The sequence below is a fragment of the Spea bombifrons genome, chromosome 4, assembly GCF_027358695.1.
Source record: "Spea bombifrons isolate aSpeBom1 chromosome 4, aSpeBom1.2.pri, whole genome shotgun sequence".
Taxonomy (NCBI): Eukaryota; Metazoa; Chordata; class Amphibia; order Anura; family Pelobatidae; genus Spea; species Spea bombifrons.
In genome coordinates this window covers 3,989,614-4,015,882 of record NC_071090.1, presented here as the reverse complement: position 1 = coordinate 4,015,882, position 26,269 = coordinate 3,989,614, and the positions used below count along the sequence as shown (strand labels likewise).

Sequence of the window (26,269 nt, the reverse complement as noted above, 5' to 3'; positions counted from 1 at the left end):
GAAACTGGCATTGCCAAGATAACTGATTTCCAAATTCAGCCTTATTTGATTACCCCCCATAGAGCCGTATTTTATGGATCAATAAATGGCAAGTAAAAATGATAATTGACACAATTACAAACTTTACAAATATACGTAAAACGATGACTTTTGGGGTTCCATGTACTATTGAGGTGCTGTTCCACCTACCCTGTTGTATTTCACACTTTGATAACTAAACGCAGCATTAGAAACAAAATTTCCAGTACTGGTGAATGTCCAAACCCGTTTCAGAAATAAATCTTTAAACCATGGAACACAGGTTGTTGCCATGGAACTTGGGAAAAAAAAAGTTTTGCAGCAGTTTTCGTGTCGTCTTTTCTGCAGCTAACAATAGCCTGGACTCTCCCCAGTCAGCGACCGTCAAAGTCCTTTAAGTGAGCGCCGGTACACCCCTACAATGCAAATGCCTGACCATGCGATCGGGCATTTGCTTTCCGGTAGGTGTCATCACTGACACTTCTCAGTCTAAATGGGTTAATGAATAATGGTATGATTTACAAGTTTTTTTGCTCATGGCATATTTAGTCATTATATAGATATAATTTGACACATTTGTGTTCAAACTTACGTTAGTATGGCGGGGAACTTGTTCACGAGGGTTTACAAACGGTATGACCTAAAAGAAAACCAAACAAAAATAATAAAAACACAAAAAGCTCATATACCACAGGAAAAATACTGATTTAAATTACAGGTTTAAACTACTATTATTTTATTGGATGCAAGAAAATTGGTACGTTACAGAGGATTTATTTTCAAGTAATATTTTCTATTTCTCATGTGCTTTTCTTAATTTCTGAATTAGGCTATAAAAAAACCAAACAAACAAAAAAAGGCTTTTTATGTTAAACATAAGTAATGTAACAATTAAGTAACAATTGTTTTTCTACTTCCCCTAAACATTGAGCATTTAATCCAATGCCTGATCTCCCGCTGGATCTATAACATGAATGCAGAGTGATCAGCTCTAATGGGTATTTAGGATGGGATGGACCGATACAAAAATATCAGGGTGGAGAAATGCTGACGTTCTCCGGTTTCCCAATCACAAGCAACTGCGCCTACTTAATAATAGAGTGGAGAACGCTAATTAAGGGTGTCCCCAAAACTCAGCCCAGTTGGGAGACTTCCGGAGTTTTAAGTAGATTTGTGAATGAGCAGCAGATACAGAGGACCGGCGCTGAGAAAGTATCATGTAGTTTGTTTGTTTTTGATAAAATACATTCTAAATGGAACTTTAGGTAACTGTGTTCTGTGGTTCTGCCAAGTAACGGATGTTGGGCGTCTAGCGGGCGAGCGACGCGGGCAGCTGGAGCAGTCTTTTGGTCTGGATAAAGGGAATCTGATTGCCCTGATCTTGGCTGGGATTTGGAGTTTAGATGAAGGCGTCAGATGGCCTCTCACACGGGCTAATCTCATTATGTGTAAGAGCTGGTGATTGCCCTTGGCCGACAGACGCACACAAGCCTCCCAGCCTTTCCTAGAGGGCGACGGCGACCAATACCCAGTTACGCCCTTGGGAGTGTGACCTGCGCAGCTCAGAAAGTGTTAAGGAATGACTGAAAACAGACATTTTTGACAATTCTCCTTTCCTTCGCATATTAACTAGAAAAGTTCAACTTGATGAACATGCTGTAGAGCCCAACCTAGAGCGCTGCCCTGGAGTCATGCAACGTATTTACTTTGGATGCTGCCCTAGGACTAGCCATGGTCAGCACCCCTAGGGGCTCATGCCCATGTCTGCCAAAGGCCTGAATATGACATCATATCTCCTCTCTTAGAGAGGTCCTGCATAATAGGGAGGCTTAGCCATCCAGGTACAGTCCTCCATAACGGAAGTAGACCAGGGAGATCTCTTGCAACCAGCCCATGAAGCAGTGGCGCCCCAGCAAGCCTGGTTGCCCAATATGGCGATCTACCTGTGCTGTTGTAGGGCAACATCGCAACGCCTGGGCCACCAGCATTCTTCTTTTGGGGCTACGCTCACCAAAGGGATATGTAGTAGCCGCTTCATTCACTTCTTGGTAAAAAGGGAGGGATGGATTTCCTTGGTGCCCATTGAAAAAGAAGAACCACTGAAGCCTTCAAGGGGACCTGGGAGTCAAAACGTCAAAGTACCTCAGCCACCAGAAACTAGGGTCGTCAGGGGCAGCTTCAGTGGTTGACACAGTGGTGTCACACATGCATAAAATGGCGAGGGTAACACACAAAAAGTGCAGAAGAAGGCTCTTTGTACCAGCCCAACCACTGTGTGCCACCCAAAACACCATAAGCAGGAAGCGCCCAGGTGGGACCGGATACACCCCAGGCTCCGAAGGCCCAAGCTTTCCTTCCCTCACAGGTGCTCATCTTAGCCAATAGCCTTTGCCTCCCTCATCCTTACGCGCTATTACTAAAGTAGAGTGCTGCGCCTTTAAGCTTTTTGCGCACACATGTGGGCGGAGGCCCATTTTAATTCCCCGGTTCTCATTGGTTAGTTTATCCACCTTTAAGCTACCCGCCCCATTTCACTTATTATTCTTACACATCTTGGTTTAGCCAATCGCATCAAAGTGCGGAATGTACCATGAGCCTCCTTATGGGGATACTGACCTTGGTATATTTTAAGCCGGCGCCTTATGTTCCCGGTAGGTCCAAAAGCTGAGAATAGAACTAATCTCTGACAAAAACCCGCCGGGGACGAGGAGCAGTCTGTGTCTAGGGTAGTTTCGTGTAGAAGCGCCGACGTCTCCCCCTACACTTTAGTGGTTCGCTCCGCTGAGTGGTGGGCGGTGTTTTCCCCTCAGAGCGCTGCGGCTCTCGTGCTGTATACAGCGTTGCTGCGGTGATTGTCTCGCGGACGTACCGAGTACGTTGAGGCGGACGGAGAAACGTATTTCTTGGAATGCTACAAGACGCGGAGGACGTCGTGTCGTGAAGTAACCGAATAAGCGGCCGGATTTCTGTTTCTCGTTCGGCGGCGCTGGAAGCATGTAGGGAAACAGCCTGCTGGAGGGTCTACCGTGTAACTGGTAGGTCTGCTTCCCTGCAGTTTTGGGGGGGAAATTGCCCCATGGCACCTTTTCATTAATAATAAGCAGACATTGGTAGCAGCAAGAACAGTGACAGGTATTATCAGCCATTCCAGCAGTAGAGGGGTTAATGACAGATATTAACCCCTCCCTTTCCCCGGGGCAGATCAGGGGCAGTTTAGCCCCCCTCTAGGGCCATGTAAAGGAATGTGGTGTTTTGAATGCTGATCTGCCCCCATTTCTTCTGAGCTGTCATGTGGGGCTCCCTGTGACCTTGGCCTGCTTTTCTTGTCTTCTGTTGGCATAATTGGTGCATTCTTGAGCCTTACAGTGGCTTTAGATTGTCAGCTCTTGGGCTTAGTGATGCATCATGGATCACTCCCTGTGCTTATCTTTGGCCTATATTTAGAAATGCGTGTTGTAATCTAGCATCTGACATGGAGATGTCCTGGTTGACCCTCTCTGGGTGGATACCCTGGAAACTACTACTACTGCACAATTATGTTTTTTCTTAATTTTTTTATATAAAGATTTAGTTGTTGGTATCAAGTTGTTTCTTTTTCAAGGTACACACCTCTGATTAACCCTTAAGGACCAGTAAGTTACCCACAGCCCTGGCACTGACATGGTTAAAAATCTAGGCAGAAATGTTTTCTGCCCATTGCGGACTGTAATTGCCCCCCCCCCCCGCGGTATTTACCCCGCCAGCTCAGATGCTGCAGGTCTGTTAAAGTGTTATGTCTGAAGTCCCTTGTGACTCAGATATCAGTCTGCCGGATGTCAGCTGCTGTATCCTTTGCTGTTTATGTAGTTGTCGGTGCGCCCGGCTCTTAATATAGCCAGCCCCTTGTTCCCGGCCTGTCGTTGCCCGTTTGCCCTTACCTAACATGTTGCTGCGCCAAAAGAGCTTACAATCCAACATGGTTTCATTACATAGGGTCCTGGGTCTTGTTACGGCGAATGTGGCCCTGGACAAAATCTACAACAGACCCTCGTGTGATAGATTGCAAGCTCTTTAGAACAATGTACAGGGTTTCTGTAGGATTTCCACCTCCTGCCCTACCGCTAATGCCCCCCTTGACAGATGGGGCAATAGTAGGCCCTTGAGATTGGTGAGATAGAAGATAGTCGCCCTTTTCTGCCCTATGAAAGAATGTTGATGCTAAATTTCTGCTTTATTAACCCTACAGCTGCCAGTGGCTTCCTTATATGGCTTCTTTGTGATAGAAGGGGTTATATTGTCAATGGTGCCACGGATCTGCCCCTCGTGCCACCTAAGAACCATTTTTGGTTAAAAAAACCCCAAAAAAGGTAATCTTCTTGCCCGTTAAAGGGGTAATGCGTGCAGCCGCATCGGACCCGACTTCTAAATGATTCATCTCCTTGCTTGGGTCTCGCCTGCCCTCTGACTCAGGTGGCACCCTGCCTGTAGTTACACATTCCTCCTGTCACCCAAGCTATTTTTAACCCCGCGATTACACAAGGTGCCTCCACAGATGTAAAAAGGCGTCGGGGGGGGGGCGCTTGGGGAGTCACCATGGGGCGCGAAGGTAAAATATAGATTTTTGTGAATGGTTACGGCAGTTATTGTTTTTACGGGGAGATGTGACCCGAATACATGACGCTAAACAGGAACTGAAACCTATAATGTGGTGTTTGGCGCTGTTGCTGGTGTCGTCGTCGTGATGTTTTATATTAAACATATTAAATTATTTAGATTCTTGTATTTCAGCCCCGCCGTCTCGCTCGCCGGCGGTGCGTTGTAAGTCTCCTGCGTTTCCCATTACTAAATTTTACACGAGAGACCTACTTCTCAGCGCGGGTAGGAAGTTGTTAGATGTTTCCTGGACTCAGTCGGTATGTAGGTGTTAGGATTTGGGGGGGATAACCTGGAATCAGACTGACCCCCTTTAAGTCTTATCGCTGGGTACACGGCACGCACGCTGCCCCATTCATCCATCATTACGGATTTCGAGAAGAAAATGTATCGTATCGGGCATGTTTTGTCTTTGCCGAGCTTGGTTTTTTTTTCCTCCCCAGTTACGTCAGAAATGATATATTTTTTATTGTTCCAGACGTTATCGCATGTTTTCGCTCATAAGCCGATGTTGTAATGGGTATGGAGTAGGGTGCCTGGCGCTTTCACTCGTGCCATTTGTGGTTTCTGCTGTTTTCGCTAATAGTTTTGTGTGGTTCTCTTGGTGAATGGAAGCCGGAGGGAGACTCTTCTGTATAGAATAGGGCTGCACTGAAACTCCCAGCACTTTCAGCCAGCTTTGCATACACTGGAAAGATCCAAGAGCTGCGAATAATGACGGTTAACCCGAAGGCAGACGCTGAGTGTCATCAGAGTTTATACTCTGTTACTGTAATGAGTCTCCTTTATTGGTTTGCCCGTGGGACCAAACACCCCTTTCTGGCACCCAAATGGTTAATAAAACTTTCTGTGCCTTCATTTGCAATCCTTATCTATCCAGCCAACATCCAATTTATTACTGCTGAAATATATATGTCTGTCTGGGCTCAGGAACGGACTTCATTAGCATCGCCATAAAGCATCAGCTCAGTGCGGTGTTTGAGCCGGGAAAGTCACCCAAAATATCACATGACTGACAGCAACGGCGGCTCCAGGTCTGCAGATAAAGGGGGTTTATTGGGAGAAAATAAGATTAAACCAGGTTTTTGGTCACTGACTAACAATACTGTATACAGCGCTGGGGGTTATATTACTGTATACAGCGCTGGGGGTTATATTACTGTATACAGCGCTGGGGGTTATATTACTGTATACAGCGCTGGGTGGTTATATGACTGTATACAGCGCTGGGGGTTATATTACTGTATACAGCACTGGGGGTTATATTACTGTATACAGTGCTGGGGGTTATATTACTGTATACAGCGCTGGGTGGTTATATGACTGTATACAGCGCTGGGGGTTATATTACTGTATACAGCGCTGACTGTATACAGCAAACATGACGGTGGCTGATGATCATGGGAATGCTGGAGAGCTGCTATCCAGCTATGGAGAAACTGCAACTCCTATGATCCTGAACACGCATTTGGCTGGAGGCTTTTTGGGACAGCGGGCGTTCGCTGACAGAGCCAAAGCTTTGACTACCGAGTTGCTTGGAGCTCCTCCTGACCGCTGATCCAGGAACGCATGTGTCTTACATTAAGTATCCGCGAGATTCCCAGTGTGACAGCTCAGCGAGAGCGCGAAGCCGGGGAGCGTTATCAGCGCCGAAACGCTCTGCGGGCCGGGCGGTGCCAAACCTTTATCAAGAACAACTGGAGCTCCGGCAGATGATGTGCCACGCGTCACATGACACAGCGGTGGGTTGCTGATATTCCTGGTCATTGACTATAGATATCCCCGCGCGAACATAAAGCGTAATCAGCACTGATGGGTTGCGATGGGTTTTGGCTGATTTCGCCTCCTCAATTTTTAAAGGGACAGCACAGCAAAGGGCACACTGACCGACGACAGAATTCCCCCCTCTTATATTGGATACGGGGGTCATTGGTCTCTGATTAGCTCTTTGTGTCATTTAAAGCCACTGGAGGTTGCATGTACCTTATTAAAAGGGGATTGTGGGAGTTGTAGTGCTGTAAATAGATGTGACCTCCCAGCCTATTGCGACAGGATGCGGTACATCGGAAACGTGACTTGTGTTCCCCGGCGGGTAGGTGATTTACTTAGAAGAAGGTGACTTGCGAGCCACGGCTCTTTGTTTGCCCTTTTCTTATCTTGCCCCGTGGAAGTATAAAGTATTCGTCGTGTCGCCTGATATTCAGTGTCCTGCAGCCATAACCTTAAGACATTTTCTGCAAAAACTTTTATTGTAATTGGTTACTTATAATCTCATGACCTTCATGTCGCTTTTTAGACGTTTTCTTAGCGTTTTAAAGGGATACTCCAGTCGTCTCGTGCAGCCTCGTGAGCAACGAGGGCCCGTGAAAGTACTTTGTAAGCTCTTTAATGAGTTCATCTAACCTGGGGGGGGGGTAAACTTTAGGAGAAGCTGCAGCGGAAAACATTCTTTTGTGAGCAGACATAATTATGTCTTATTTTATCCTATTTTTGTCTCGGGTTTACCGAAAGTGAAAATGCTGCGGTCGGTTGCCCCAGGGTATAAATATGACAGTGTCCTTTTAAATGTTAAAGGTACGAGTTATTTTCATGGGCGCGATTTGCTTCGACAGAAACGGTATCTTTCGCGATGAACTAAAATATCCAAAACCGTACGGGTCGCAGCTGGTGGGAGATGTACGTTTCCGCGGGTCGTTCAGATTACACTTTGCATATGAAAGCGTTTTGAGATCAGAAAGCACAGAAAGTGGAATTTTATTTTCTTAATCTAAGAATACACATTGGATCCGTGTTCTGGCAGCGACGTGTCCTCCAGCCCCCCCCCCTCTTCTGTAACCTCTAAGCTGGAGGGCAGCTCTTCAAAACATCGACTGTTTTCTATTCCTTTTATTTGAAGTAATGCTGAGCCCCTGAGCGGTTTGGGAGGGATAGGTGAGGTCATTTTGCATGAGATTGTTCAGATATTAATTCAGATTCATGCATTCCTGATAACTTCAGAGGAGAGCCTGACAGCACATAATACACGGAGAGGACCTTGAAAATATTGTACAGGAATAACCCCCCTCGCGCTGGATACAGGCTCAAACACTGAGCTGATGCTTTATGGTAATGCTAATGAAGTCCTTTCCTCCATAGACTTTCATTAGTCAGAGTGTCCGGCTGGGCGATTAAGACTGAGCCATTCTATTGTTTCCCACAGGCAGTATGATAAGAGCAAGAACTCACAAATGGCTGATATGCTGCCTGAAAACATTATATTATGGGGCAAAAACTACAACTTTTTTTTTTTTTTTTTTAGACAAATTAGGTGAGAAATCCCCCTTTAAGGATCAAGTAGATCTCTTTTCTGCATGGCATTTATCACCCTTCCATATGGTTCACCCAGCCCATGGTATGGATACAAACCACATATTGTGTTCCCTGATCGCAGTGCAAACAAGCAGCTGATGTCCGCATCAGATAAGATCTGCGCAAACGACTTGTTTTTAGGTTAATGTTTATAAGGGGATATTTTTAGTTATTTTTATAAAGACATTTACAGCCTCCAATAAAACTTTCATTATAATTTATTTGCCTAAACGTCTCTGTAGCACTAAATTTTAAGCTGCTTAAAGGGGTGGGTGGGGCTTCATTGTAAAAACCCAATAGTAATACCTTGGTGAGAAGCTGCAGCTCCCCAGCCCTTCCATAATTTGAAGTTTTCTGCCGTTGATTGGCTGCTTGATCAAGCCAATCGGTAGCAGGAAAGTGCTCCCATTGGAATCAATGGGACGCTTTCTGCACAGGGGTCTTAATAGAGCCCCCATTGGACGACCTTTCGCCGAGCCATCGCTGGCACTGACTGGTCGTAAATATTGTTCTGTCCAACGCGTCTCCTGCGGGGGAGGTAAAAGGGGCAGATGCATTACGCGGGGGCATTTACATAGGGGGCTTTCAGCTGCCATATTAAAGTACATTTGATGGCCGGAGCGTCCCTTTAACTCTATACATACTGATTGGTCTGAAAAGATTGACTTTGGATGAATGATTTTTGTTCTGGAACCTGTGTGTTGGGTGCTGGCAGTGTTTCCGTGGCGTGGCCTATGTGCGGTGCCTCGCTACGGGTTGCTCTTTTTAATCTGTAAGCGCGTTATTTAGGTTTGTTTAGCATATAGAGCGTCAAAGCGTAGGATTTGGGAAAGTGACAGATCCGGTTTAAGGAGGATAAATGTCTCGGCTGGAAAATACTCTCGTGGGTATTTGGTAGACGGATAATGTCTCGTGTGCTCCCCACCCTGTGTTTAGAATCAGGCAGAGACATGAAGTTTAAGGATAATTCTGCAGTAATGACTTAAATAGGCAGTCTCTCTCCGGAGGCCGGATAAAGAGATGTCTCGGCATGCTAATTACAGCTGTCATCTCTCTTCTTGTGTGTGAAACGTCATGTTTTTCTGTATTTTTTTTCCACTCCTACCCCAGTGGATGCAGAGAAGGCACTTAAAGGGACGCTCCGGCCGTCATATGCTCTGTAATGCACGGGATAGCCGATCGTCCCCCTCTAAATTAACGTTTTCCCCGTTACAGTCCATGGAGGGGTGCATCCTGCTGTCTCGCTCGAGGGTTCGATGGTGTCTAGTGAGAACCCAGAAAGCGCGCCCATTGGGTTAAACGAGAACACTTTCCTGCCAGCGATCGATTGCTTCTTTGTCGGGACAAATGGGGCGCGGGGCTGTCCCTTTAAACTGCATCGCCCTTCCGGTTTCCCGCAGGGTACATTTTTAACCGATCGCTCGCTGAGTTCCATACATCTCTCGTTTCCTGTGCTAATGGAATTTTTTCTATTAACCCTTTGCTGCCTGCCACGGTCCCCCATCTCCACCACTCAAAATGCTCACCTGGTTCTCTTGGGTTATTGTACTGTGCCCGTGCATGCTCAGGTGGAACTGGTTCCAATGGGCTCTACCATAGAGTTTCTTTATTCGACTGCCTAGCTGGCATTTGTAGTGCTACTCTATGGTGGGCTAACTTCTGTGATCAAACTGTGTACCCCCTATATATTGTTGGCATAAGATCCGGCTCCCATTGGCTACTCCATGACATATTGTATATGGACGTGTAGCGCAAACTGTTGATAAAGTAATAATAGTGGGAAAATGTCTATTTTCTTGTAGCTTCTCCTTTAACGTGACACCTGCGGTCCGTGTCGCTATGACCTCATAAGCCTGTAACGTTCAGGAATTCACACCTTGCACTTTTATTTCTGGATCTGCATCATTAAACGAGTCGTGGGCTATCGCTTCGGCACACAGGTGTTGTTCCTTTTTTGCGGTCACGGCTCCTCTCGCCATCCACGCATCGCCTTTTGTGACGTTCAGGGTGCCCTGCGGTGCAACATGGAATCCTTTGCGTGGGAGACCCTGTAGGCCAGTGATCGTCGGCCCGCACCCAGCGTCAATCCCGCGTTCTTGGCTCTGTAGATCTGTGTGTTTACGGCACAAGATTAGCCGCCACCGAGCCCCCCCCCCTTCACTTCTCAGCTGTGCGGCCATTGAAAGCCGAGGATTATTGCACCAACACGCGCTGTGACTGCTGGGTAACCCTGAAGGTGCTGATTAAACCTGTCATTTCTATTGTTTAAAACAGCATTGTGGGGTGGGAAGGTTCCACTTCATTCAGAATCGGGAATAATCCCACCTGGGGAAAGCCAGACATCTCTGGGTCCATCATGCCGGAAGCAGAAGCATCGAAGAGGTTTTATCATACCCGATTTTATGTGTCTGAAATTATTATTATTATTATTATTATTATTTTTTTTTTTTACTGAAATATATTTAACCGTCTGTTTAGCAGGAAGCCTATAGTTGGCCTAATTAGTGTTTAATAATAATAATAATAATCTATAATTATCTGTATGAAACCTTCTGTTTTTTTTATTTTTTTAAAGGGAAAAACTTTGCTGGTGCGGAAAACATAGTTTTAGTGTTAGAACGCCCCCCCCCAAACCTTTAACTCATAAACTGTTCTAGAACTGGCTGCTTTAGTATCCTCTTCTAATGTTTGTTACTCTTCCCGCGGGTTACGGGATGATGTTTATAGGGGCGATAAATGCTGTCAGCTTTTACAGTCGGAATCTGAAAAGGATCTTACATTCTTCAGGTTAATTTATTGTTACGATTCCATCGCGAGGCTTTAGCTGAGTCAGCCGGAGAAATAATTCTACCTCGTTGTTATTATTGGCTGTAGGGTCCCTTTAATTGCTGGCTGCAGCTTATTACCCTGCTTGCTCTTGGTGGCGGGGTGGCCAGGCCCGGGCTGAGTGACGGGGGCAGATGCCTCGAAACACAGCCCCACTTCTGGCGTTCCCTTGCAAATTGGCCAATCCTCCCACCGCCCCCGAGTCGTGGCCAACGATACAGAAACCAGAAAGACTCGCTTGGCCCTCGGCTCGTTCTTGTCGTTATCTGCCCCCGGGGTCACGTGTCTTTGTTATACAGCCTCTGGGGTTTGGTCCTGTGACCCATCTCGTCCCCTTTTTGGAAGGATTTATGAATATGGCCGGTGTGACTTGCACCAGTATCTCAGAAGTGGCCCCGAGAACGTATTATTCATAAAGACCTTTATTAACATTTTGTTTCCCGTGGGAAAATCGAACTGAAAGTCCCACCAAGTAAACTTTATGGTCACAGATTTGTATTTCCCTTCTCATTGGCAAAATTAATTCCCCTAAAAGTTCTGTGGGTTCCAAGTTCCTCCTGCCCCCTTTCTCAGTTCAGAAGAACCCGTTAGTTGGCCGAGAGGACTACCGTATTTGCTCGATTATAAGACGACCCCGATTATAAGACGACCCCCCAAAATCAAAATATTAATTTAGGAAAAAAACAAAAAGCCTGAATATAAGACTACCCTATAGGGAAAAAGTTTTACCAGTAAATATTAATTAATGTAAATTATTTTCATGTTAAATAAAAGCTATGATTGAGAAAAATATATTTTTTAAATTTCCTTTTATTTGCCAACCTGCCCCCCCAGTTATGCCACTCTGCCCCCAGAAATGCTTTATACCCCCCTATTTGCCACTCTGCCCCATGATATGCCTTATACCCCTGTATGCCACTCTGGCATATAGGGGGTTAAAAGGCATATCATGGGGCTGAGTGGCATATAGGGGGGTATAAAGCATTTCTGGAGGTATATAGGCATATCATGGGGCTGAGTGGCATATAGGGGGTTAAAATGCATTTCTGGAGGTCCAGAAATGCATTTTAACCCCCTATATGCCACTCAGCCCCATGATATGCCTTTTAACCCAGCATGTACTGGCTGCAATCACACTCCTATCAAGCCAAGGCAGCCAGTACATGCCTCCCACAAGCAGTGGGATTACAGCCTCCATATGCCATGCTACAACCCCCACCCCCCTTACACATCCATGCTATCACACACACACTCACACTCATTCACAAACATTTAAATACTCATTCATTCCCTTAATCACACACACTTCACACATACTCAAAAACCCTCCCCCACCCCCTCACCTGAACTGCAGATCTCCCACTCGCAGACTTCTGCAGGGGACCGGCTGTAGCAACTTCTCTGGCCCCGCCCTCAGAGGAGGGAGGGGGGAGATAGAGTTCTGTGAGGACGCTGCAAGCTTCCTGCCCTGCTTCTAACAGAAGAGACGCTGCTCGCGACCGGTAAGCAGCATGGCGCCAGCATTTTTTTGGGGTCTGATTAGAAGACGACCCCGATTATAAGACGAGGGGTATTTTTCAGAGCATTTGCTCTGGAAAAAACCTCGTCTTATAATCGAGCAAATACGGTATTTCGGAATCCGGTCGGGCCGTGAAACTCTATCTGGTCTGCGTGGGGAGAGTTCCCCGAGCGTCTCGCGCTGTTTACAGGTTGGCAGCGTCTCTTCCCGTTATGTTGATCCAGTAATTTGCTGCAGACTGGAGCCTGACCTGCCTTTTCCTTGGTGGCCCACGAGCCTCGCCTGTGGTATTTAAAGGCCTTCTCCTCTCCAGTGATCAACAAGTGTGGCTTCTTGGGGAAAACAAACAGAGGTTCGGCTGACGCTCCCCACGGGTTGGAAACCGAGAAGGCTTTCAGGATAATATTCAGCACCTGCTCACCAGTGCGTGTTTTTCATTGTTTAATCGCGCGCTAGCTAGAAAATCATGACAGTTCTGGATTTGGACCTTGAGGACCATGATAGAAAACAAAAATGGTGCAAAATGGTGGAGCGCACAACCTTAAAGACAGAGAAGGCATACATATTCTGATTCCTGGGTAGCAAAGTGGGCAGAAGGACATTCTGACCATTGTGTGTGTATGTGTGTGTATATATATATATATATATATAATATGTATTATTATACTGACCTGTTGAAGGAAGCCCCCTCTGGCACGTGGACGCGGTAACGTGGCATTTACAGTAGGTTGCTCTTTGACCTAAATCAGTGGCTCTATGATGCAAGCAGGAATATTTATACCCCCAGCTTAAAACCAGGATATAAATGCGACTGGGTGAGAGGGCATTGCGAGTGCGAACCTGCGAATTAAATGGAGCCTTAAAGGGGACGTCGCCTCTTACAACTTAACCCATACATTAAAGAACCATTTAAAATATATATATATATATATCCCACAGAAGCTGAGAACCAATTAATTTCTTTTCCTGATGTTCTCTCCCGTGCCAGCTGACCACACAAAGCCTTCAAGAAAAAACACAATAACTTGCCATTTGTCATAAATAAATATGTACGTCTTGCACCGGAGCGTTTTGACCTATACATGGAAGACGTCGAATCTAAATATTTGATTAGTGTAATGAATGGCTTCGCGTTGGCTGTTCCTTTAGTGAAATTACTTTCTGCGGTCTAATTTCGCATGATATATATTATAAATTAGTGTCTATATATCCATACACGCAGTCCCTTCCCGGCTGCGCATCCTGCGCCGATGCGATGGCCGCCTGTCCTCCGTTATCTGTCTCTGCAGCCGACGTCCCGGTTTATCAGTAACTGCGCCTGCTTGCAGCTTTTGTTACGACAATCGTTCCCTGCCCTGAAATATATATATGCGTTCCTCTTATTCTGGTGCAACACGTCTCCGTGTCGGCCAGGATCTGTGTGCATTTAAAGGGAAACTCACACCATTTAATTGGATGAAAAATAGTTTTTAGGCAGCTGCATATTAGCCATTTCTAGGGGTTATTTGAGCCCCGATCTACTAAACACCCTGAATAGTACCCTGCCTGTAGAATACGATAGACTGGATGGGTCTTAATCGTCCAACCTGGCCCACTGACTAATGAAAATCTATGGATGTCATGCATGTAGTGACCCCGACGTGCACACCATGATCCGCAGGTCCCGGGTTATTACATGGGATGCGTATCATGCATGTAGTGTCCCTGGCGTGCGACCCATGATCCCCAGGTCCTGGGTTATTACATGGGATGTGCGTCATGCATGTAGTGACCCCAACGTGCACCCCATGATCCACAGGTCCTGGTTATTACATGGGATGCGCATCATGCATGTAGTGACCCCGGTGTGCGACCCATGATCTGCTGGTCCCAGTAATTACCTGGGATGCGTGTCTTGCATGTAGTGACCTCGGCGTGCACTCCATGATCTGCGGGTCCCGGTTATTACACGGGAATGCGCATCATGCATGTAGTCACCCCGACGTGCACCCCATAATCCGCTGGTCCCGGTAATTACACGGGATGCGTGTCTTGCATGTAGTGACCTCGGCGTGCACTCCATGATCCGCAGGTCCCGGTTATTACACGGGATGCGTGTCTTGCATGTAGTGACCTCGGCGTGCACTCCATGATCCGCAGGTCCCGGTTATTACACGGGATGCGTGTCTTGCATGTAGTGACCTCGGCGTGCACTCCATGATCCACAGGTCCCGGTTATTACACGGGATGCGTATCATGCATGTATTTTTGCCCGCAGGGCGCGGCGGGCTTTGTTGCGTGTGCCCTGGCAGATCCTGTTTCAGGTTGGCACGCACAGTTGTGTATCGTTGCTGTGTTTGTCTCTTTGTCCCCGCGCCCCGTTGTGGCGATGCCAGCGAGGTGACACACACCTTATCCTTACAAGGACACAAAGCTCTGCATCCCGACGAGCGCGAGGAGACGGTGAACTTCATCTCCGTGTCTCCCAACACCTGATATCCACCCATCTGCCCCAAGTCCATGGGCAAGTCTCTGCATTAAGCCTTTGCTTAAAAGCAACTTTATCAGCAGCATAAAAGTAATATTCTATTAAGAACTGGTTTAAGTAATAAAAATAACATTTTCACTTTTTTGGCATACATCGTGCTCTGTAAATAGCAATTTAATTCATTTATGATAAAATCTTTTAAAGGGACAGGTTCCTATTTAAAATAATATCCCATCATGCATCTAATATCCATTTCCTGATTGGCTGCCAGGTTTTTAGCATTTGATATCTTTTGCCTTAAAACTCTTATATGCTTTAGATGCCAAGGGTGGGGGAGGGGTATTAGACACATGCCCTAATTGCCCCATCATAACAAATTATATAGAAAGCAGATTATAATCCATTATTGCAACGATGGGAAAATGCATTGGCTTAACGTTGCCGTTCTAATGTGACGTTTTGTTCAGTGGCGGGTCCACTTATTATTTCGGACCGGAGATATTACATACATGCGCAAAGAATTTAGGGTATTTTGTGAGATCATTGGAATTTTTCCGTCCCGTTGGCTCCCCACCCTCCTAACATGTAAGTGGTCGATGCCATGTGCGGATTGTTTTTAAAGGGAAAATGCAATAAATTTACATTTTTCCTTCCTATTTCCTTAGATATGCAATGTTATTTGGTTGCCAAGGAGACCTCCCAAACAAATATATATGTTTCTAGTTAAAATAATGTTTCCCACAGCTCAGTATATTATGAAAAAAAAAATCCACAGTTGCCTAGTTATATGCCTGTTTTGATCTGTACATCAGGCTAGCGGAATGCATGGATCAAGAGATCATGGCTTTGTCTTCCTTGTTTTTCCAGGAGACATGCAGACCTGTGACTTATTGCGAGGCTTCTTACAATGTAATCACATCTTGACACACAAGCAAAAAAGCTTTCCATGAGCTATCATTTGATCTATACACTTGCTAGCAATATTTAGGGCAGATTTTCTTCTACATCAAAGCCCCATTCCAGACAGAATGTCAGCGATTATGCCTTGGAACAGTGGTCTAAACCCCAGCACGTTTCAAAATGACATTGGGGGATTCAGATGACACAAGATGATGTCACTTTTATTGCCATATAAATCATAGAACAAGATGCCTGATTCTTAATGCACACAATGTATAACATTATTAAAAGCTGGGCACTGCCAGGCACTGCAGGGGTTAAATCCTTTTGTTCATGGCTCCGTAGTCTCTCGGTGGAATCTTCTTAGCGGAATCGGCATGTCAGATTTTCATTGAATAGAAACTGCATCCGGCGTGATATACCGCTTAGTCTGCCGGCGCTGCCAGCGAACGGTTAAACGCTGGTGATATACAGTATACACACAGCGGGGCATTGCCAGGTTTGGGAGCTGGCATCTGTCCCTGCCTTTTGCCCACCCAGGATAGATTTAGGTCCCGGGGCCGAGTTTATTTTAAGACGGCGCGGTAATCCATGGCCTATTTCCTTGTGTTTATAAACAGTCCCGGCTTTGTCTTCTCCCACCCCCTCGTTGACCCCTCGGTGCTCCAAGCCGATCCCCGCTCTCAGGCCCGGCACGGAGGGTGGGTGGCGAAGATGCTGCGTGTGTGTGAACTCTGAATGAACATTCTGTTTTGCAGAAGGAAAACTCGCCTGTACTGTTGGCCCCCGTTCTTAACACGCTAAGTATTTCCTCCCCTGAATAAGACCAGGACTCTCTGACAGGCACTAAAATCAGGTTAGAATTTGTGTGTAATTTAAAGCGACGGATTACTGTCTGTGGTGTACTGGATGCAGAATCCCCCTCATGCATTTACAAGGCAGACTCCACCAAAAATTTAAAGGGACCATGGATCTTTCATATACATTAAAGCAGGGGTCATACCGGTGTGTGTGTGTATATATATATATATATATCACACTTACTCAATCACTATACACACTGACTTTAGCACTGTACATATACACTCTGGCACTGACTCTGACACTACAGCACACACTACAATGCATGCTGACTTTGCGGCAATGCATGCTGACTTTGCGGCGTCTAGGCACCAGGAGGCAATTTCTGGCGTTTGTCGAGCCTCGCATTAAACTGCATCAAAGGGTTAAAGTGTCCCTTTAGGTGCAACGTTCGCTCTATTTCTCATGCAGATTCCTATTTTTTATTCGCTTCGATTTGGTGTAAATATTGTGAAATCCTTTAAGACGCATCATGGATTATGAGTTAAGTCATTTTCATGCAAGCTGTTAAAAAGTGAAGCAGCCGACAGGAAAATTCCATTTCCATGGCGATCGCACCCCTGATAATACTGCAGCAGAACTGCCTGTTATTCATCACTCCATTACTTTCCAGGTAACACCCGCCACTGTCTAACGTTTGGGGTCACTCGTGGAAAACAAGGAAATTTCTGACAACATAATTACAAAAGGGTTTTCTAACCATCAATTAGCCTTTTAAACTTGGATCAGCGAACACAACGGGGCATTGGAACACAGGAGTGATGGGAGTGATAAAGGAACACAGGAGTGATGGGAGTGATAAAGGGCCATTGGAACACAGAAGTGATGGAAGTGACAAAGGGCCATTGGAGCACAGGAGTGATGGGAGTGATAAAGGAACACAGGAGTGATGGGAGTGATAAAGGGCCATTGGAGCACAGGAGTGATGGGAGTGATAAAGGGCCATTGGAACACAGGAGTGATGGGAGTGATAAAGGGCCATTGGAACACAGGAGTGATGGGAGTGATAAAGGGCCATTGGAACACAGGAGTGATGGGAGTGATAGAGGGCCTCTATCCGCCTATAAAGAGATTCCATTAAAAATCAACTGTTTCCAGCTACAATAGTCATTTACAGCATTAACCCCGTCTGCGCTGGATTTCTAATCTATTTTATGTTAATTTAATGGACAAAATGTATGCTGTGACCCCAAACCGTTGAACGGTAGTGTGTGCTGCCAAAGTATAGTCGTACAAAGTATCACTTTTCAGGTCGGTGTTTGGTAAATCTGATGTCTGCGCATGCTGTGTTTATCTGCGCATTGTAATTAGGCAGCCTGGGGAGGGCAAGCTGTTCGGTTTACTGTCGTATTTCAGCTGTACGGGGTTAACGGTAACCCTTCCGTGTCGCTTGTAGCCGGATCTGGGGGTCGGTTTGCGCCGGTCCTTTTTTTGCCATGATGTCACATGAGGAGGCTCTGCAGTTCCTTGGAACGAGATGAGTGAACGCAGATTACGATGACCTCACTGGCTTCTCATGCGAGTGTCTTCAGGGCTTGCGTTTGTTATATGCCACGAAGAAAATGATTTAACCCCCGCATCGCCTGTGCGTCTCAAATGGAAAAAAGTTACTTAATCAGCCGTCTTGCTTTGTGATTTATATCCGGAGATGGGAAGTGACATAATTTGGGTCTCCTTGCATCATCTGGACCCCCCAAATGTCACCTTGAAGCATGCAGGGGTATAGGGCCGACCACTGTTTCAGTACCCCCCCCCCAAACTCTAAGGCGTATTTACTGTCATCCTGCCCTTGTCTTTTGGAACCAGAGTGTGGCTTTGATGTCTCTGTTACTTATCCCATCGATTCGGGACAGTTGGCAGCTATGCCAAGGCACCAGGGGGTTGTGATGTGTCCTCCGCCTCGCTCCCTCCCCGTGAAGCTCCGCGCCGAAATAAATAATACTTAATGTTCCCAACTGAAAGGACGGTTTGTGCTGCGGATGCTGATGCATAAAGCTGCTTTTCTCTGTGTCCAATATGAATAAATTCACGCAGCTGGGGCGTGAAAAGGTTACGGCCGTGTTTGTAGCGTGTTGTATGTTGTACTGAATGCGCTCCTATGTTAATGTTCTGGTATCTGAAAGACAGAGGGGGGGGTTTCACGGGTTCCAGGGAAGGAAAGCTGCGGGTATTACGGGCTTTAAAGGGCCGGTAACCCCAATCCTTTTTCCATCGGTGAAACTGATCCTTATGACCGGCACCCGTTTAACTCTTTAGAGACGGGCAGATTGTAATTCCGGTTCTGTAAACAGAATCTGAAGAAGTTTGGACCTCGCAAGTACCCTTAAAATCCAGACTTTATCTTTAACTTTAATGCACGTTATAGATGAGGTGTCCCTCGGGGGTGGTCCTAGAAGGGGGGCGAGGAGCTGCAGCTCTGCAGCTTCTCCCTAAGGTAAGTACGTTTTCTTTAAGCAATGCGTATGAAGGTATTTACAAAGTACTTTAATATGCATTGATTGTTTAGGGGGCTCCCTGGGGCACTGGGTGGTCCCTTTTCAGATGCGTCAGTTTATGCAAGAAATCACGTATGTTATAAACCGATAAATTTATATTATTTTATATATTTTGGCTTTTTTTATGTTCCTGGTCCGCATTAGTCAGTATTTGCCTGTTAATGATCCGTCTTTCTCTCGTTTCTGTATTTAAAACACTTGGACTTTTCCTCTGCCTCGCGGGGTCCCTCGGCCCGGCATGAGCTGATAAGTAGATTTGCTGCTACGTTCCTGCGCTGGAATCCCCAGCCAGACTCTCGTATCTGTTCCCTTACGACGTTCTTTTTTTAACGCAAGGTCAGAATCCTTGTTGACCCTCCTGGAGCGAGAGACCCGAGCGGGGTTTATATGAGATCACATCACACCTAGAGAGTGCGGACAGAAATCTACCCCGTGCCCCTCCGACCAGGTTTAAATCACCAAACATGGCAATGGGTCTAATCTCTTCGACTCCAGAGCCACACAGAGGAAGAAGCTGCCGGGTGAGGACGTCGGCCAACCCTTGTTTTGAGTCTCGATGTTCAGTTTTCGCACTTAGAAGTCTTCTTCTAAACAGGCAGCGGGTCCATGCGAGGTGAGGGGCTGGAGTTTGCGCGTCGGGGGGTGATGTTTGGCAGTGTCTGTGATGGATTTGGAAGAATCTCTGAAGGCTTCTGGGCTCACGTGGCTCCTCCGTGGCTCCCCAACCTGCAGTAGGACCTGGCTATGCTTCAGGCCAAGAAGTTCTATTTATCGCTCACGTGTAGAATTTAGCACATGGACGGTATGTCTTGAGCTTGCGCAACATATAATGTAGAGTGCAGCAGTCAGACTTCCCGACAGCCTGTTTTTAAGCACCCTTTCCATGCCAAGGGTCTACAACCACTCGTCACCGCTGCATCCTTCTGCCAACGCAACATGTTTTCTCAGCCGTGGAATCATTAAATATTGCGTTGGGGTGAGATCTGGGTTGTAAAGCCAACTTTACTTTCAGGGCCAGAATTACAGTGCAGGGGCCCTTAGGCCAAAAAAGCCATTGAAGCCAATTTACACGCTAAAGAACCAAAATGGAACATCTTTGTAGGCAATACGTAGAATGTGGAAGGAATGAACAAAATTAGCCGTGTCTCGGGGGGGGGACATTAAGCCCCTCATGTTTCTCCTCTTGTGTTGCCATCAGATCTGGGGTGTCGTTGTTTGTGATTTATGAAAGAGAACGTGGAAAGGAATGTGAATAATAACCCATTTATTGGCCAATATAAAACTCGCTCATTCAGTGCCGCTAATCATCAGACTCGGAACGTTCGTTCCCGCGGGTTCCTTGGAACGTTTGCTTTACCAAAGCCTATAATTTTAACAGGTTTAGGTTTTAACGGGCTGCTTTGTTGCGTTAGTAAAAATGAAAGGTGTCTTACGGCCAGAAACCAACCTCGTGTTTAATGCGTCCGACGTGGGCCGGCGGGGCGGCTGATATCTGGACACGGTTTGGCTTTTTCCGAAAGGGATTAGAATGTCTAAAGTTGCACAAAAACCCTCTTTATCCGTGGAGATTACGGTTTCATTGTGGCTTGAGTGGTCGGTTGTTCTGCGTACGCGTGAGGATGAGGAATTTGGCGTGTGTTTGACGGTGTTTGAGCGTTTCTTGGGACATGCTTCTTTCATGAATGGAATGTTGGGGACGTTTGAGAGGTACAAGGGCGGACTGTATGCAGAGGGAAGATCCTGATAACAACCAATGGAAAACCAGCAGGAATGTTTTTTTCTTTTTATACGGGCAACATTGTAGCTACTTCTGCATGTTCTGGAGTCCTACCGTCCTGGATCAAGTTTTCAAACTGGTCAACCCACCTACAATTCAGAGGGGCCAAGACCCTTCTTTACACCAAGTGTGGAGGACTAGAGGGACATCTCAGTGGCCAAGTGCCATAAAAGTGGTTGGGTTATACGGACCGGTCTGACTCCCCCCAACTCTGAACCAAACAATGGGACCAAGTTCGAGACCCGCCAAGTCATAGGTGGCCCTCACCATCCTCAGTGGCCAAGTGCTGTAAACGGAGTTGGGTTATATGGACTGAACCATCCCCCCTACTCCACCAAAAACAAAAGGGTCAAGATCTCAGTGACCCATGAAGTCATCAGGTGCCCCCTCTCCACACTTAGTGGTAACGTCCTCTTTGCCAGGTTTTGTTTTTTATGTCACGCCTGCTTGACTGAAGGTGTTACCTCGTATCACCTCGAAAGCTCTGCCGTAATGATATTTTTAGATCTGTCGTATTATTATTGTAACTGTCAACCAGTCTCCTTCCCACACATACTCTGTGCTGTGCGTGGAGCTCGCGCATGCACACGTATAAACGGAACGCTTTTTCCATATCCCTACAGCCACGAGGCTGAGTTTGTGAGATGTCCAATCACAATAACATCACAATAATCACAATGTTGTCTGGTCTTCATGTAGAGGACCGCGGACAGCATTAGATTGTCATTTTATATCTTTTCCAGGCTGAATGGATACAAACTTTCTGAAAAGTTAACTTACTAATCGGAATTTTAAGGTCGGACTCTGTTTTCTGGTTATACAGAGAATTCCACTGTTAAAATTTCAATGTATTTGACCTTCTTGATAACCCGACCGCTCGCCTCGTAGGAGAAATGTTTGTGGCTTCAGCTGCCTGCGGTTATATTTATCATTTTAGGGCGAAGTCTGTAGAATTTGTGAAAAATTCTCTGCTTTTCTGCCAAACGATAAAAAGCTACAATGCACTAAAATCAGATTCTAGCGTTCCAAAGGTGCCGCCTTTTTATCGCTGATGACTACAGAATCTGCCGGCAGATCGGCCCCATCCGGCCCCCGTCTAGTCTCCCGTGTCTCCTGCTGTAAAGACTCAAACCTTAATCAGTCGTTGGTCTCGTCTTAGATTCAGGAGCCGTATGTCTATCCCATGTTTAATCCCCTCACTGTATTACCCTCTACCACTTCTGCTGGGAAGCTGTTCCACTTACCTACCGCCCGCTCAGTAAAGTGAAATGTACTTTTAATCTAAGCCTCCAACGCTCTAGTTTTAGATGATGGCGTCTTGTTCTCTCCTGTGCTTTGTTAAATCCCTTTTTGTATCTAAATGTCTCTCTCCCATCCCCTCTCTCTTTCTCTTCTCTCTCCTCTATCATTAGGATGGCATTGCTTGATTTTGCATGTTGTTGAAATGTGATGTAATACCCCCGTCTCCAAACAGCCCCCCCCAGATTGCCCTTCGGCTCCGGGGGGGGGGCTCCTCTGTCCCCCCCCCACAGCCTGCAGACCCTCGTTCAGACCTCCTGTTGCCAGAAGACCCCCGAGGGCCAGTCCGTGTCGCTCCGCAGCCCACCGTTTTCTTTGTTTAGGATTATTTTTCAGACCCATGAAGTTTTAATTATCCCTTTCCTTTAATAATCTCAATTAACGATCCGGGGATATGACATCATACGTGTCAAATTGATGTTGCTGGTGAGCGAAGGCATTGGACGCATGTTTTTCCCGTAATACTTAATACATAAGTTAACCTCTTCAGTGCTAGAACAATGTGCTTCTTTTAACCCGTTTCCTTGACCGGGTTAATGTTGCGCTGAAGAAGCCCCCTCTGGCTGCCGGTACGCGGACCTAATAATACTAATTAAAAAAAAAATATCTGGCCATATAAACTGATTTTTTTTCAGGCCCGGCAGACCATTTCCGCTTGGCGTATTCGGTCTCTTGTGCTTAGGACACGTTTCCCGCAGCGTAACTGACCTCTTCTGCTGATTGGCTGCCGTTAACGTACATTTAAATCTTTTTTTTCTGTTTGAATGTCTGTTGAAAACAGTAAAATCGGTAAAGGGCAGGTTGGTTCAGTTGATGGCGGAAAGGTCTGGTGAATACAGACCTGCAAGTCTCACCCCCCCCATCACGTGTAATTTACCCCGCCCCCGGATCCCGGTGCTTCCTGTTTTGGGGCTTTTGAGGTCACATGCAAGGTGTCCCTTTCTGATGGCTTTTAACCCCTTTGTTCTTGTACATTGTTCACTGTCAGGCTTTGAAATCATTATTCTGAACATGCGCAATCCTTTTGTTTCCTCTCTTCTGCGTTAGAATGAAAAACCGTTTCATTCACTGTTTTAAAAATTAGAATTAACCTGTTGCGGGCTGAGAGTTATAGGAGTTGCAGCCCCCCCAAGCACTTTGAATTCACTTTCTGCTAGGCATTACCGTCTCTGCTAGGCGGTTACTCACTGTAGCCACTGACCCCCCTCTCTGTAAGAATCCCTGTTCGCTTGCGCTGTTTCTCTTGACCGCGCACCAAAAGAACAGCAGCTTTAGGGGTACAGAAAATAACATTTCTTGTTTTATTAAGTGCCTAATGTTTTCTTTTGGGGGGGGGGTTATGTGACTCTTTTATTCCACTTTCCAAAAGCGTCTGATTTTCTGCCAAAAATAATCATCGTGCTCGGCGGCAGCGGGCTGCAAAGGATCAGGCTGTTAAGGGCTTGCCTTATCGAGACCCCTTAACTGATGGGACGCACATTAATTGTCTTTCTGCTCCAGACCCCCCCTGGGAGCGTTGGGAGTCACTCAGCTCGGACTGGTTACCGTTACTGGTTGCGATGGCCTCGGCCTCGGAAAGAATTCTGTCATTAATGGAAAGTAGTCTGTATTTTTGCCTGGACGGCGTTGGTAACTTGTTACTATACCACACGCTTGTTGGGTATCAGACATGTACGATCCGTGGCAAAGGGTGGCAGAGCTCACATAAGAACTTACTGTCCCAAAGATCTCCTCTTTCTCCTCTCCCATCTCTTTCCAAAGACTTAACTGGGGGAAAGGTCACTTAATGGGGAGGAATAATCGTGCAAATCCCGAGGACAATTCAGGTCCCCCCCCCACATTTTAACCAAGGAAGCCCAGTCATTAGATGGTTTAATAACTGGATGCTGTGATGGTGACAGACTGGGATGTGTCCATTTTTCATGATCACCAACCATGCTCTCTGTTTTCTAGGTTAATTACGATGGGCAATTAAAGCGTCTCCCTGGACGGACGTCAGGCGGGCGAGGGTCCGGCCCAGCCTGAAGCATGGAGGAGAGCTGCAACGATCGGGCCAACCGGGCCCATGGCCTGTTCGACCGCTTTGTCCAAGCCTCCACCTGCAAGGGGACCTTGAAGAGCTTCCAGGAGCTCTGCGACTTCTTGGAGCTGAAGCCTCAGGAGTATCGCACCTTCTACTGCAAGTTAAAGTCCAGTCTGAACTACTGGAAAGCCAAAGCCCTGTGGGCTAAAATAGACAAGAGGGGCTGTCACCGTGACTACAAGAAGGGGAAAGCTTGTGCCAACAGCAAGGTGAGCCGGAGCTGATGCTTCATTCTAGTGTTAACTTCCAGGGAGCCCCCGTTGTCCCCATTCATGTCGCAATATGCCCCCTTTCCCCTCGCCTCACTATAGATTAGGTATGTTGGGTGTCTGATGACAATGAGCAGAGTGTTTGGCCGCCGGGGGGTGTCGGAGAAAAGCTTCCCGGCGTTACCCCCGTGGGGTGTGGGGGGGCTTTATCTCTAAAGAGGTCGATGACGAGCAGCCGGGTTAGTTTTCCGAAGCGCATTGAATCGTCCTTTTCCTCCGAGATTCAGACAGCAGACCTGCCTCTGATGGTCATCGGATCGCGGCCAACTGGCTCCAGTCCTTTTGGCTTTGTTTCCAACCCGACCCTGCCTGCCATGTTGAGATTAACCCATTACAGCACAATTCTGTGTGACCCAAAACCTCTCCAGTTTTGTTACCGAAAGCACGTGCTGTCCAGTTCAATTTTTGATGGTGTTTGATGTTCATTAATGTTGATAATAACTCTGATCGCATGCTTTTAATAGGCTGTTTAGATCGTTAAGGGGTTTTAAATATCATTGTGCCGTTTCTAATAACGCTCGTCTATAATAAGTCTAAAAACCTAAATTTATAACCCAAACTGGGCTGGCGATGGCCGGGAAGTCCTGGCACCCCCTGCTCCAAGCAGTGCTTTATTTTGCATTCCTTTTAAACCAAAAATCTCCCAAAACAATTACCCAAAAATCTAAATAAAAACTAATTGACTTCTTTGTTTTATTGTCTTCCCGTGTAACTTACATTTAAATTGTGTGCTCGGTCCCGGGTCTGGTCGGTTCGCATTTTCTGATTTCTGATGTAATTGGAAAAATAATAATCTTCCCTTTTTTGTCTCCTGTCTCCCGCAGTGCGTGATAATCGGGGCTGGCCCCTGCGGCCTGCGCACAGCGATCGAGCTCAGCCTTCTGGGGGCCAGAGTGGTGGTCTTGGAAAAGAGAGATGCCTTCTCTCGGAATAACGTCCTGCACCTGTGGCCCTTCACCATCCATGACTTGCGTGGCCTCGGGGCCAAGAAATTTTATGGAAAATTCTGTGCCGGAGCAATTGATCACATCAGTGAGTATTTAAGCTATTTGTGTACAAAAAGAAAATAGAAATACACAGCAGCTATTAAAGCTTAGAATTTGAATTTTGATTCGGACCGTTCTCTTATTATCTATGCCCCTATATTGACCGCCACCACCTCTGCCGGCTGGCTGTTCCATGCATTCACTACTATTTTGCTCTCTGCCCAGGCCTTATATGCAACCCTTGGCCACAAATATATACCACGTAGCCTGGAAGCGAGCGGGTTAAAGGTCTGGAAAATGACACGCTTAATGAATGCTTTTTAGTACAAAATACCCGGCTTCCTCTGGAATTAATCACCGTTAAAGCGTTTCCTTTTCCCCCATATCCGCCGCTTCTGGTTATCTGTCTAAAAACCGGTCGCCGGTCGCTGTAAAAACATGAAATAATCAGATCCGTTTTGATTACGGAAAATATGTTCTGCTCCTTTTAATTAAAAACCCGGGTTCTGGAGTCTTTACGCACCCCCCCGCCTGATGCCCTCTTTCCTCCCAGGTATCCGGCAGCTGCAGCTCATGCTCCTGAAAGTCTGTCTGATCCTCGGCATCGAGATTCACGTGAATGTAGAGTTCCAGGGTCTGATTGAGCCGCCAGAAGACCAGGAAAACAAGCGTAAGCTGGAACCCAGGAGTGATGGGAGTGATAAAGGGTCATTGGAACACAGGGGTGATGGGAGTGATAGAGGGCCATTGGAACACAGGAGTGATGGGAGTGATAAAGGGCCATTGGAG

General features: G+C 46.5%; 1 protein-coding gene and 1 long non-coding RNA gene across 19 annotated transcripts in view; one reads left to right on the top strand and one right to left on the bottom strand.

Annotated features, from left to right (window-relative positions):
- LOC128490557 (uncharacterized) overlaps positions 1 to 2,143 on the bottom strand; it is a 54,996-nt gene extending 52,853 nt beyond the window's left edge. Inside the window, exons 1-2 of the long non-coding RNA XR_008353961.1 lie at positions 1,962 to 2,143; positions 611 to 658 (exon numbers count right to left, since the gene is read on the bottom strand). This is a non-coding gene — a long non-coding RNA (uncharacterized LOC128490557). The remainder of the gene's footprint in view (positions 1 to 610; positions 659 to 1,961) is intronic.
- A 606-nt stretch (positions 2,144 to 2,749) lies between these two features.
- The window catches only part of MICAL3 (microtubule associated monooxygenase, calponin and LIM domain containing 3), a 63,762-nt gene continuing 40,242 nt past the window's right edge, over positions 2,750 to 26,269 (top strand). For 14 of the 18 annotated variants that reach the window (XM_053462459.1, XM_053462453.1, XM_053462447.1 and 11 more), the window contains exons 1-4: positions 2,750 to 3,053; positions 24,096 to 24,434; positions 25,319 to 25,526; positions 26,034 to 26,150. In XM_053462459.1, coding sequence (XP_053318434.1) covers positions 24,171 to 24,434; positions 25,319 to 25,526; positions 26,034 to 26,150 — 589 coding nt within the window. In that variant the 5' untranslated portion in view covers positions 2,750 to 3,053; positions 24,096 to 24,170. The remainder of the gene's footprint in view (positions 3,054 to 24,095; positions 24,435 to 25,318; positions 25,527 to 26,033; positions 26,151 to 26,269) is intronic. The other 4 variants (XM_053462461.1, XM_053462460.1, XM_053462464.1 and 1 more) reach the window with 1 other exon arrangement.